This window comes from Mus caroli, chromosome 7, assembly GCF_900094665.2.
Source record: "Mus caroli chromosome 7, CAROLI_EIJ_v1.1, whole genome shotgun sequence".
Lineage (NCBI taxonomy): Eukaryota > Metazoa > Chordata > Mammalia > Rodentia > Muridae > Mus > Mus caroli.
Genome location: NC_034576.1, coordinates 117,784,427 through 117,797,887, shown reverse-complemented (window position 1 = coordinate 117,797,887; position 13,461 = coordinate 117,784,427). Strand labels below are relative to the sequence as shown.

The 13,461-nt window shown below is 39.1% G+C and overlaps 1 protein-coding gene across 4 annotated transcripts in view; it reads left to right on the top strand.

The window, feature by feature from the left end:
* The window catches only part of Sox6 (SRY-box 6), a 554,993-nt gene that overhangs the window by 462,151 nt on the left and 79,381 nt on the right, over positions 1 to 13,461 (top strand). For all 4 annotated transcript variants that reach the window (XM_029480199.1, XM_021166060.2, XM_021166061.2 and 1 more), the window contains one exon: positions 11,089 to 11,238. In XM_029480199.1, the coding sequence (XP_029336059.1) occupies positions 11,089 to 11,238 (150 nt within the window). The remainder of the gene's footprint in view (positions 1 to 11,088; positions 11,239 to 13,461) is intronic.

The window sequence follows — 13,461 nt, the reverse complement described above, 5'->3', positions numbered from 1 at the left end:
AGAGAGGGAGAGGGGGAGAGAGGGAGAAGGAGAGGGAGGAGAGAGAATTTTGCTTATTCTTAGCAAATTGTACCATGCAACATTATCAGGCAAGGAACTACTCTTAAACTATAGTTCAATATAATCAGTGCAAATGGACAATGAATCTCAACAGATCATTTCTCTAGCAGAGGATTGGAAGATTTGCCATCTGATGGACTCTCACTTTTAAAGAAGTTTCTTGAGAAATTCATCAAATTCCCTGCCCTGTTTGCTGAGTCATGCAGAGGACCAAATTACTGAATGCTTGAGAACTAGGCAAGGGGATATCTAGTAGGGACACTCTTCTTTGCATTCATTTCCATTATCGTCCTTTATGATCTGTCTGCAAGAAGTAGTGAATCGCATGCCAGGTCCTGGTTCTCAGTGGTTCTCAGTGGCTCTCACTGACTCCCACTGGCTTACAGTCGCTAAACTTGTTCTGTTTTACTTTGGAATATTACACAAAGACCAAGAAAACCCTCAGGCCTACTCTTACCTGAGATACATTTTTACCCCTTTATCTATAATTGCATAAACTTTACTTTTAAAAATCCAAAAATACCTTAACATGATTATAATTACCTTAACCTAATTACTGTGGTGGCACTTTTAAATATGTACATTTAAAAACAAATATTAAAAAAAAAAGTTCTCCAAAATAAGTCATTTCTGGGTACCCACAGATTAGGTCTTAATTATTTTTCAGACAAATTTATCTTTGATAAAATGTGCAAATTCTATCTGCAACCTAGTCCCTATGAGAACACAGGACACAGAAGCCTGAGTGCACATGAAGGTGATTGGAGAAGCCACGGCCCTGAGCTCCAGGTGTTGCTCTTCTATTGCTTGCCAGCTACCATTGTACAGCAGACCACTTTTATCCTCTAGACCTGAGATTTCCTCATATGTACGGAGGGGAGACTAGATGATTATATTCACAGTGATCCTGCTAACATCACACTGCCCAGTGTTTCTGTGTAAAAGAACTAGTGTATCACATAGTGAACTCATGTGTCCAAAACTTCAGGACTACAGAACCAAAGATGACCCCTGTCTTTCATTTTGAGGAGGAAAAGATTGTTGGAAGAAATAATAGTAATTCCAAGAAGATGTCACAGACTGGAAATGAAAGGGGGTTGATGGCCAGTGTGAGCAGGACTAATATTAAATGCCAGGCATTACCTTGTTTACTAGGAAGGTAGATTAAAGAAGTCCCTGTCTTTCACTTCTTAACAAGCTCAAAATTTTGTGTAAGGGAAAGACATGGAGAAAATTAGATGGAAATTCACAAAGTCCATGAAGCTAGAGGGTTGAGAAGCTAAGGGAGAGGGAGGAAAGGGCTCACAGAGAAAGGGCATTTTGTTTTGTGTTTCAAAGATGGGTAGGATTTTGGCATACCAACGTGGATGCAGGACATCTCATAGCTGCCGCCTCTCTCCCACCCCGATGAAGAGCTACAGGCAATTAATGACTACTGAGAAAAGGAAAATTAGCCACCACCACCCCAGGGATGAGCCCTTTAAATGGTTATTTAATACTAAGTAATCAGTCCTGAAAAAGATATACATACAAGAAATACCAAACAGATCAGCAGCTTGTATGTATATGTTCATTCTCACACACATAGGTGCGTGCACACCAATAGCCATTAAAGAAAAAGAGCCCATGAATTTGAAAAGGAGCTAGGGGAAGGTCATGGAAGGGGTTGGAGGGAATAAGGGAAGAAATGGTATAATTATAGTTTAATAAAAATTGAAAAAAAGGGAAAGAGTGCAGAATAAAAATATGCAGGAAAGCAAGACAGTCTTGGCAATGAACTCATACATAGAATGAAAGCTGCCCACCTCCTCTGTTCCTTCCTTTCCCTTCTATCCCCTCAGACAGGATTCTTTAGCCTCAAATATTAATGGACTAGCCACACAAGTACCTTCTGTGTTGAAAACAGGGACTTCAGTTCTGCCCTTCCAGAAAACCACAGCTGTATTTCCTGGATCGTTCTGTTGACATTGAAGGTTTATGAGAAGTAAAAGTATTTGTAAACCTTTCAAGTAATTATTTTTAAACTCCCTCCTCACCTCTCCTTCTGTCTGGAATGGCTAGTACTGACATATTTTCCTCTCTACTAAACAAGCACTAAATCAGGCGCCTTAATTACCTGCCTCTGTTTCCACCTCTTCACAGCTGAGCTTGTCCAGTTTTACAGCATGGCTTCCTGGGTAGGCAGAGGATCCCAGGGGATCCCTGGAGAGCTGAGCTAGGTTTGGGGCATCAGCCAGGTAAATAATGGCACTTCCTTCATGATGCTTCCCTTTCTTACCCAGCTTGTTACTTCCACCTTCTGTTGTCCCCTTTAGCAGTGGGACACACCAGGGTAGGGTCTATTAACCTGGGTGTGAACTAAGCCTTGGATTCTCAGATGTTAATGGGGATAAATATGAAAGTAAGAGTTAAATCTGTTGGTAGTAACGGTGATAACTGGTTTTGTTGAACAGTATATTGCCAATAGGCAACTTACACCTGAGGAGAATTTTCCTTTTCTTTTGAGAAAGAAGTGGGCAGGGCACTCTGTGTCCTTGTTAGATAAAATGACATGTAGAGAGAATTTTTTCCAAAACGAACTCAGAACATGGAAAGTTATTGTTTGGTTTTTGTGTTGGTTTTCTATTTGCTGGAAAATAGTAGTGGTCTTTTACCCCTGTCCATCGAGTCCCCCTGTCCCTACCCATATTCTGCATGGTTCTGCTCTCTACTCTGCAGTCTGTGAACTGATGTTCTAGGTCTTTTACTGAGGCTTAAATTGGTTGAAGATTAAGTATATGATACCTAGTGGTAATGCTAACTTTTCGTTCACCATTTATAAAATTATAATTATGAAATGCCACTTTGAATGAATAGTCTCAGTTATCTGGAGTTGTATTATGCTGATTGAGAACTCAGAACAGGAGCCGCATCAGAATCTCTTTTAGCTAGAAACCAGATATGGGTTTCATTATGTGTTACTGTTTAGTTATTTCAAACAGTTTGATTTTAAGAGAAAAAATGAGAGAGACTGTTACTAACATAGTAACTATACCTTTCTTATATAATTATAATAAATATTAAATAAAATAATAACTCCAAATATTTAGCACAGTACCTTAGTTTATTACACAGTATGTGGTTGCTGAATTACATTGTGAATGAATGGGAGTGTTCACTAGGTGATGGGAAGAATAGTTGTGTGAACATGATATGATTATGGATAAAAAGGCCATGTACCTTTCTCTGTGGAATTCTCTACTGGAGATCTTACATGAAAGAATACAAGTAAAATATTTTTTTCAATATGATAAATGTAGATTCACCATGTTGCAAATTATAACTTGGTATCACATTGATTGTTTGTTTCCAAGTCATGGGTCTCTTCACACATACACGCATGCATGTGCGTGCACGCACACAAACACACACAGAGTGCTATGGCATCACTCTGGCACAGTGTATCTCTCTCTCTCTCTCTCTCTCTCTCTCTCTCTCTCACACACACACACACACACACACACACACACACACACACAGAGTGTTATGGCATCACTCTGGCACAGTGTATCAGCCAGTATGGATCCCAGAAGACTCTCAAGCATGTTTGCCTTGGTAGAACTCCTGCTTTGTGCTGCATCTGTGCAGGCCTTCTTATGAAAGTGTCATCAGGATACAAAGCTGAGGAAGGTCTTATTCAGGCTGGTCCTGAGACTAAGCTCCTGATAGTGTTGTTAGAGGTATATAATTTGTAGGCTTGTACAATCTTCAGAGGATTTTCCTAATCTGTTTATATTAAAGATTGCTGAATAGTAATAGCATGGAGAAGATGCAGTGCTTCCTGGTTTTAGTTAACTTTTCTTTCTAAGTACCTGACTTTAGAGATAAATTCTAGGATTATGAACGTAGCCTGGCATTGGTTGGATATTTATGTTCCCACCAAAAGTCCTATGCTGAAAGCTGTAATCCCCACCTGATGATGTCAGAAAATAAACCTGCAGGAGAGGATCAACTCATGAGTATGGAACCCTCAAAAAAGGACTCTGAAAGAGAACACTTGCTTGCTCTGTCATGGAAGGTCAAAGTGGGAAGAATCTTGTAGGAGTACACAGACCCCAGCCAGACATGGAATCTCCTAGCGCTTTGGCCTTGGCTATCCCTGCCTTCAGAACTGTGCGAAATAATTTGCTTTCATTTCTTCATCAGCCCATTCTTGTTGTGTGACAGTGGTTACCAACTGAAATGCACTAAACTGCCCACCTAATCTGTCAGTCTCTGTGCACTCAGCAGCCCTAACTAAGTTCCTAAGTTCCTCAAAAGCTTGCCTCCACATCCACCTCAGAGCCAGAATACTCGAGGGTTTTCATTCTAGAAGGCTTTCTGTTAAGCGTCCCACCTGGAAAGCTTTTTTACTTAAGTAAGATATATCTTCTTTGGAGAAGCTGTTGTTGATCTTCAGACAGTATCAAGTGCTCTATTTAGTGAGATTCCTGAAATTCTCTCCTTGTGAGTCTCAGAGGTTTCTAACTATAACTTTACAAGCACTGTCTAGGCAGCTATAGACTGTGAGTTCCTCATTAAATGGAGTGTTGTTTTAGAGTCTTGTGATGTACCTCCACTGTTTAACACAAGACTTAATTTATAAGTATAGAGCAAAGTTTGGTCAATGAACAATCAATCAGCGCTGGAAATGTATTTGAAAGGTGCAAAGATTGAGCCTGTAACCAATTTCTATTTCCAGTGACATTCTGGTAACAAAGTGAGAGTGAGAAGTTTCCTTCACTTGCAGTTCTTGGGAAACACCTTGAGCTCCTTAGAACCTCAGTTTACCAATAGACTGAGGACATCAGGCTAGGGCCCCTTCAGGTCTCTATGTGCCATGGTCTACTTCCCAAGGTCCAGTGCTAAGTACATTCTCTAAACCTCTGCTAGTACAGGTGGGGCTCTTTCAGCAATAAGATTAAAAAATAATTTCTTAATGCACTGTAAAATATAAGTGCTTTTATAATTTTAAAAATTCAACTAGGCTCAATTTTATGTGCATTTCTTTTGTATATAGTGTATATTTAAGCCACAGTTCAGTATCCCAGACAATCACTAAGCATTTTACACAACTTAAATGGAAAAACAATCTGCATTTACAAAAGTCTTCACCAAATTGAAATGTTTATGGGACTTTTACTAAGCTTGCCGTCTACTTTTCTATGTTGCTGATTTTTTCAGACCTCAGCTGTGGTTAGGAGTCACTGTTCCTGATCATCTCCAGACTGTGTACTCTGGCCTGAGAATCCTGCATCCAATGAAGCTTTTATAAACCCTATGAGCTACATAATCAGAGTTTGACCTTTTTCCTTCCTAATCCCCTGGTCTGCAAAGAGATCTTCTAACTAAAGCTATGTCATTAGAATAACTAGTATTTTTATATTCTTCCAAAGAAGATGCAGTATCAGGAAAATGTTAGAGCTCTTTGTAAATACTCTAAAAAGAAAAAGCCTGACGCTATTCCTTTCTTATGCTCAGACTTCTGTCTGTGAGAAGCTTGAGCACACAGCACTAGCAGTTACTTGACACCTGGTAAATGTGTCATCAAATCACTTTAAAGGGCCATTTTTGTGAAACAAAATAATTCTTAAAATTTATGTTTTAGTTCGTTTTGAGGTTAGTATATAAAGTAATGGGTTTCGCTGGGACATCATTCATACCTATGTGACTTACACACTCTTTCCTCCCCTCCCGTCTCCTCCCCCACTATGCATGGGAAACAATGTATTTTAGCAACGATTGAGTGTATACTCCTTTGATTTGATTTTCTAGAATTCAACATAATTCTCATGACCTATAATAAATATAACTGAGTGTGATTGTGTCTTGTTGGTATAATCTTTTCTGCCGTGCAATGATCTGTGTAGTAAGTCAATTCAGAAGTACTCCTCAGGCACCTCGTCCTCCCAAGCTGCTGTCATTAGTGCCAGGCATGCAAGAATTAAATCACTCATGTCTTCAGGAAATTTACAGTCTATCATGGACAGTAACCAACACATGCCTGACTCAACACAAGGTTCAAAAGGGATGGACACCTTAAGAAAGCTGCCAGTTAAGTGTTGGGCATCTCCATTCACACCTCCAGGGCTGAATGTTGGTCCAATACTTGGGATCCTCTGTTCCTGGTACAGAACTTTGCAAATGGGATATATTAAGCTGATAGTAATTTAGAAAGTGAACCGTGAAATTGTTTTGTAAAATTATGCCTAGTTGATGAATAGCATTCTTATTATCTAAATTAAATATAAAATCTCCAATTAGGTAGAATTAGGTAGAATATAGTAGCTTTCTTTTTGTTGTATTCCATTTTCTGATTTTTTTTTTTAATCTCAAGGCTTATTGTACTGAATTTTACATTGCATCCTGCTGTCCACTTCACTTGTGGCTCTTCATCTTGTTTCCAATGCACCAAGAGTCACAACTCACAAGAAACCAGTTCTGAGCAGGATGAGTTTATGGGGTCCTGCCACTTTTAAATAGACCTTATTGGATATGAGTGTGAAATGATTATCATAACTTTAGAGAAAACAATGCTGCCTTATTTCTAAAAGTTAACTATGTTGTCCAGTAAATCTAAAGGATCATTGAATTGAGTTAGACATTTAAAATATAGACTTATTTCTAAAGGTGTGTTTTTGCATTCTTTAGCTTCCTGAAAGATTAAAACAAAATGAACTTCCTTTTGATGAGGAATAGATTATTCCTAAGGAGTATGTCTCTAAGACCTAATGGCTCTTTAAAATTCAGCTATTGGTTATAGTTCCCAAAACTAGCCAATGCGCCTTTGTATTTGAAGCTACCTTTACCCAGGTCATTCACTATCGAGCTTCAGTGGCTTAGTCCAAGCCAAAGTTCCATAGCAGATGTTTGTGTGTCCTACCAACTTGTTTTGTGTTATTTATTTAGAGCCATGGTCTCATGTAGTTCAGACTGACCTCAAACTTGATATGTATGGAAGGATGTCCTTGAACTCCTGATCTTTCTGCCTCTACTTCCCAAGTCCTGGGATTACAAACATTATGCTACATACCTGGTTCATGTAGCTTTAGAAAGGGATCCACTGTGCTAGGCAAGCACAGTGCCAAATGAGCCGCATGCTCAGCCTCGTTTCCTTTTTTTTTTTTTTTTTTTTTGGTGAATTTCAAAAGGAAAAGATCCATCAAAGTAAAAAAGAAACAAACCACAGCCTTTTCTTTGCCTAAATTATAGCGGTTTGACTCTTACTTGTGAATTTTTCTTGCCACTGAGTCATTGCATACAGAATTAAGAAACTTTAATTTCTTTAGAGGCTTGTTATATTAGAAAAATTGTTCCAAAGAAAGCAACAATCATGACATAGGCACATCTGGCTCTTGCAAATTATTCTTTATTAAGCTTTCATTTAATTATATGTGCTGAAAGGTCTGTTTTTGATTACTGTATTTTTTTTTATTTGTCCATCTGAATGATAGTAATGCTTGAAATACACAAACCACCTGTTTTTTCTCTTCTACTAATATGGTCAAGTTTGACCTATTTTTTTCTGTAGTTGATGAACTAGGAAGCTTTCTATTATGATAGAAATCTGACCATCAAGGTAATGGTTTAATCTTGATTATAGGTAGAAAAGAAAATATTTGAATGATGTTTTCAAGAATAAACAGTGTTAAGATTGGGATATCTGACTGTGGGTTACCACAGTAAATTAACAGATTCATGTATTACCAGTTTTACATAAGTTCTAATAATAGGGACATCTAAGGATTGGAAGTAGCAACCTTTGACTACAGGTAGAAAGAAAGATCTTTATAAGTTTGGGGGACATGAGAAATGGATACTAGAGTTATAACTGTCATCAGTAAAGAAAAGGCGATGTGTCGTGGAAGGCAGACATAGAAAGAGAGTGGTCAACAAGATGGCCATTTAAAATCAAGAAGAGATGGCACCTCAGCCTCATGCATGATAATGGATACTGCTTCATCTTACCCATCATTAGCAGCACACAACCTAGCAAGGGACTAAGAGACTCTTGAGAATCTGTATTTATAGTTATTTTTTTAATCTTGGGACATCAGATATAATAATGGCATCCAAATGAACCCTCCCACCGAGACAGAATTTGGGAGTATCCCTCTAAGAGTATGGCCCAGCATGAGTGATTTTGGATTCTCCAAGGAAAAAGAAACCTACTTTCTGCACCATTCTTTTATATGGAAGTCTCTCATGCCATATTTCCTCACACTTAGAATTCCCACCCACTTCTGGTGACGTTACTTATATATCAGTCAACCATCACCAGAGACTTTTAGAAAAGCCTCCAATGAGGAAGAGCTCAAAAGATTAAAGAGATAAATAAGTGCAGAGAACAGAAAAAGAAAACAAATTCAAAGCCATCATTAATATTACCCAACAGAAAAGTAATCAAAATGCTTTGTAAAAGAAGCCAGGGAACAAAAGGACCCTTAAAATTGGATAGCTGAAACTTAGGAAAATTCATAGACCTCTTAGAAATTGATAAAAAAAAATCTGTAATAGAGTAGAGTAATATGTTGCATAGTAGGAGACAGAAGGAAAAACTAAGGTCCATGAGCATGTCTAACGTTGATTGGTGTGAGTTGATGGGAAATCCCAGAGCATTGCCTAGAGTTGAAACACATGATTTTATACATTAGACAGGCTGGGCTCCAGACCAGTGAGTGCCAAGGCAACAGGCAGATAGACCTCGGGATGAAATCTTTACATTTGGTATAAAGGGAAAAAGTCAATGCTATCTCAAGAGACAACTGATTTCATATGAAGAATCTGAAGTCGGAATGACATCAGACTTTTTTTAGCAAAAAGAGAAAAAGGACAGTAGGTCATTGTCTTTGGAATTCTAGGAGTAATTTTTAACTTAGAATTCTATATCAAGGGAATATAATAACAGTTTCCTGAATTATTAGTACCTAAAAACTAACCTCATAGGCACTTTCTCAAGTATTTCCTTGAAGGTATTTACTACCTAAAATAAGACAGTTAACTAACAGACAGGAAGCTGTGACAGACAGAAAACAGAATCCAATATGGGAGACACAAAGGGGATTCTATGTAGCACAGCAGCCTAATGAATAAACTAGTTCAGACCGGAGCAAGGGTGTAGAGAATCCTAAGAGGTTATCTCTAAGGGATTTGGAGATTAGCTGTATAGTCAACTTTATTGTATTGAGTTTTCTTGGTCTTTTGGAGAGTCTGGGAATTACCCAGTGATAGTTACAGAAACCAAAAGGAGAGAAATGAAAAGTAAAATGATAAAAAATACAAATACTAAATCTACCAAAATAAAAAGTTAAAGAGAAAAGGTGTTGCTGTGTCTAATCCATGTAGTTCCAAGTACAGGGAAGGCTGGGCCAGGTGGCTCACAAGTCCAAGGCATGTCTGGCTTTCAGAGGCCTTCAAGGCCAGCCTGGACAACGTTGTGATAGCCTGTCTTAAATAAAATAATGAAGTCTGGGGAAGTAGCTCAGTGGTATTTACCTAGCAAGCCTGAAGACCCAAATTCAATCCTTGTATGGCGAGAGCAAGAGCAAGAGAGCAAGTGAGAGAGTGAGAGAGTGAGCAAGAGAGAGAGAGAGAGAGAGAGAGAGAGAAAGAGAGAGAGAGAGAAATAGAGAGAGAGAGGAGAGAGAGAGAGAGAGAGAGAGAGAGGGAGGAGAGACTAGAGAAGAGAAGAAAGAATGAAATATAGCTCTTTGCATAGCTCAGCTTTGAATAGTGCCAAGGTAGAATGGAACAGTGAGACTAACCTAAAATGTGTGATGTCAACATTAAGCAATTGGAGGGATACATAAAAGCACAAATGGTTGGTGATGTAGTAAGGCCAAGCTTTCATCCTCCTGTGTGAGGTCAAAGGATAAGGACAGAACAGCACATAAACATCTGCAAGCAAGGTGGAAAGTGCCAGTCAGAACAGTCAACCAAGCTGAAAAGAGTAGTCGCTATGGTCTCCACAGAGTAGACATGAAGTGGAGAGGCCAGTGCGGGAGGCCAAGGCCATCATGGGTGGCTATAGGGGCTCTAACTTTTTCAAGGTGCTCATGCTGTTGTGATTTCTTTTATTTAAAAGCCTTAAAGTAATACTGAACTTATGAAACCATGTGTAACATTATTTTGATAAAATCTAAAATTATATAAAAGTGAGATTGGCTTATATTCCAGTCTTGGGTCTACATTCAGTTTCATCGATGTACTTAATGTTGATCACTTTAAGATTTACAGTATCAGGTAGTCTGTTTACCTTGCCTCAGGAAGATAGAACAGAGGTCTACTACCAAAGAGAACCTTTGCAAATGCTTAGAAGAGCAGATGAAGCTGGAATTGCAAGCCAAAGAGAATTCTGGGAGATACCAGCAGAGCTATTCTAGGCATAAAGAAGCCATTTGGTTACCTCATTCAGTCCTAGGGCCAGGAAAAGAAGGTTCACTTTTTGTTTCTATGGCTACCAATGTGGCCATACCCTGTCAACGACCGACCGTTATATGGTGCCTAGAGATAAGACCTTGAGAGGGAAGTGGCTGCTGTTAGGGAGCATAGAGGCAGGACTGATCTCCAAGAAGGATCTGATCCCCAGAGAAGTATGGTAGAACCGAGGTTTCTCAGGGAAGTTCGGGTTAGTTTCTTAGTCCACACGTGGACTCACTGGACATTAAAGAACTTTGTATAGTGATTTCGGGCTCTAGAAGGACCCTCAGAGATTGCTTAGCCAATTCCTTTTAGTGCAGCTGAAAGGACTGAGCTGTAGAGACCAGTCTCCTCCTATCGTCACTGCTGGAACAGCCACGCACCGTGTTTCTCATTCCAGCCCTCTTACCTCTTACATTCTGAGTTACTTAGCTTTTCTTATTTTCCTCTTAAAACAAACAAACAAAAAAACAAACACCAGAGAGAAACTTAAGGGTTCTGAGAGCTGTTATCTGACAATACCGTAAGGGTTTTTTGAACCTGTTTCAGCTGTATTTAATGAGACTGATGTTCGCCTTCTCTGTTTTGCAGCAGCTCTATGCCGCTCAGCTGGCCAGCATGCAGGTGTCACCTGGAGCAAAGATGCCATCAACTCCACAGCCACCAAACTCGGCAGGGGCAGTCTCACCTACTGGGATAAAAAATGAAAAGAGAGGGACCAGCCCTGTAACTCAAGTTAAGGTACTTGCTTTGCAGGATTGTGGAAACGGTTTGGAAAATAGCTTTGTAAGAAAGGTAGTGAAGCGGGCTATGCTGGGAGTAAGCAGCAGGAACACAGCAACATAAAAGATTCCCAAATGTGCCTCTTTATAGGGATGTCATGATTGAGCACCGAGAAGCAGGTGTTCCCCTTTTGATAACAATAGTGCTATATTGAGAGATGCTTACCGAACTCCAAAAACTCTCTCCTCAAAAATCTCTCCCTTCAGAGTCTGGCTTTCCTTTTTTAATGTTCACTGGCAGAAATGACTGTGCTTGTATTGTCAGTCTTTGTCATAGACTTGCAACACTTTTCTCCTTGATCCTCAAACAGGTGGGGAGCCCCCTCACAGTATCAGAGTAGGACCTAGAATCCTTGGTGTTAAAAGAGGATGGAAGGAATTCTAATGCCAGACTTGGCATAGTCTGTAGAGGGCTGTCTTAGCACTGGCTAGCCACAGGAGCTGAGGGATAGAGCACCACTGGCTGATGGTACTTTTGAAGTCATGTCATTATGAGAGGATAAATGTGCTCTCGCAGTTATGGGAAGAGTGTTGATATATGGTTTTCTTAACTGATTTGTCAATGTCCCCAAACTGGTCACCTGAGGGATACTTGGTGACAAGAGGAATGATCAGGCACTTCAAATGTGTGCTACATATTGTTCCTATACAAAATATAAGTTGGCTTGGGGGACTGTATCTTCTTCCAATATTGAATTAATAAATTCACACTGTTTGGAGAAATAATTGTTGTGTGTAATTGGCCATGACCTTGGAGAGTTGTGCTACGTGTGGCTACATGGATGTAATGCATCAGAAGCATTGTATCTGGGGAGTCTGGGCAGCTTTTGACTCTTCACATAGGAAACACTTGAGATGAACCAGCATCACTACTGAGTGTTCTGCAGTCACTGAAGGGGTTTCATTATGGTCAATTTTCAGATAGCAATGTTGAGATTTCAAAAAATCTGTAAAAATAATGGACTTCAATTGTTGAAGACCAAAACCATGAGCATCCCCAAAGTAGCCTGTTTGGAGGTGGAGACCCCCAAATATTAACTTAATGACATCCATTCTTTTAGATTCTCTAGAGAAATAAGGTGAAATTACACTTAATTGTTAGAAATCTTGGGCTATAACAACACAGGAATTGTAAGTTTGTGGAAACACATTGTTTTATATTCCAAAAGCTTATTTGTGAATACAAGTCATAGCATAGCAGCTCAAACAAGGACTAAGTCTCTTCATAGCTGTAAGAGAAAGAATATGTGAAACACCCACCGCAACTCAGGCTATTTGGGTATTAAATATTTTAATGTGAAAAAGTCATTTTGTAATTTAAGTTGGCCAACTGGAACTGAACCAAACCAAGCCTTTACTAGATGAGTAAATGTTCCCTGGCTAAATTCAAGTTTCTATCTGCTTTTACCATTCCAGCTTTGTGGGCCAACAGATTTTATTACTCACTTGACCACATGCAAATTCTTAGGCATAAGAGTTCTGTATGGTTTGACTTGACTATTTTATGCTAGCAACAAAGGACCCATTTCTTACATCTTAGATCATATATTATATATGTGAGTAGAACTATATAAACCAAAATATAAAGTGAGCATTTAAATCGAATGTTTCTATTACTGAAGAACTTCTGAGAATAAACTCAGTCTGCTGACTGTGAAGATTTGATCATCAGATACATCAGGGTTCTCATTATATAAAGCACTATTACACATTGTAGAGTAAAATATGACATGGTAAGATTTGTCAAAGGTAACAGATAAACAGGGGGGTTTCATCTGTTAAAAGTCTGTCACTGTAATCTAGGAGTTGGTGGTCATGAAGGAAATGAAGGTAGTTTCAGTGTTGGAATAAAAGTGTCTGCTTGCATACTCCCATACCGAGAAAGATTGAGAAATGTTGAGCTGGGCTGTAAGTATCATGTGTCTGCTCTATATACAGCAAAAGCCTTCTCAGCCTGGCAAGGCACTCAGTCCCTACAGCCTGCTCCCTGACATATGCCTTGTGCTATCTTAAACTGAGTGGGGAGGGGCATACAATTATTAGCCCTACCAAAATGTCACAAAAAATGCCACTGTTCTTATATAGAAAGAACATAAATGTTTTCTCTGATTGTATATTCTAGACTGTGTCATGGTCTGTCTGCATTCTAGCCTCCTATAAGTTGCTGCTTTTGTTTTTCTGT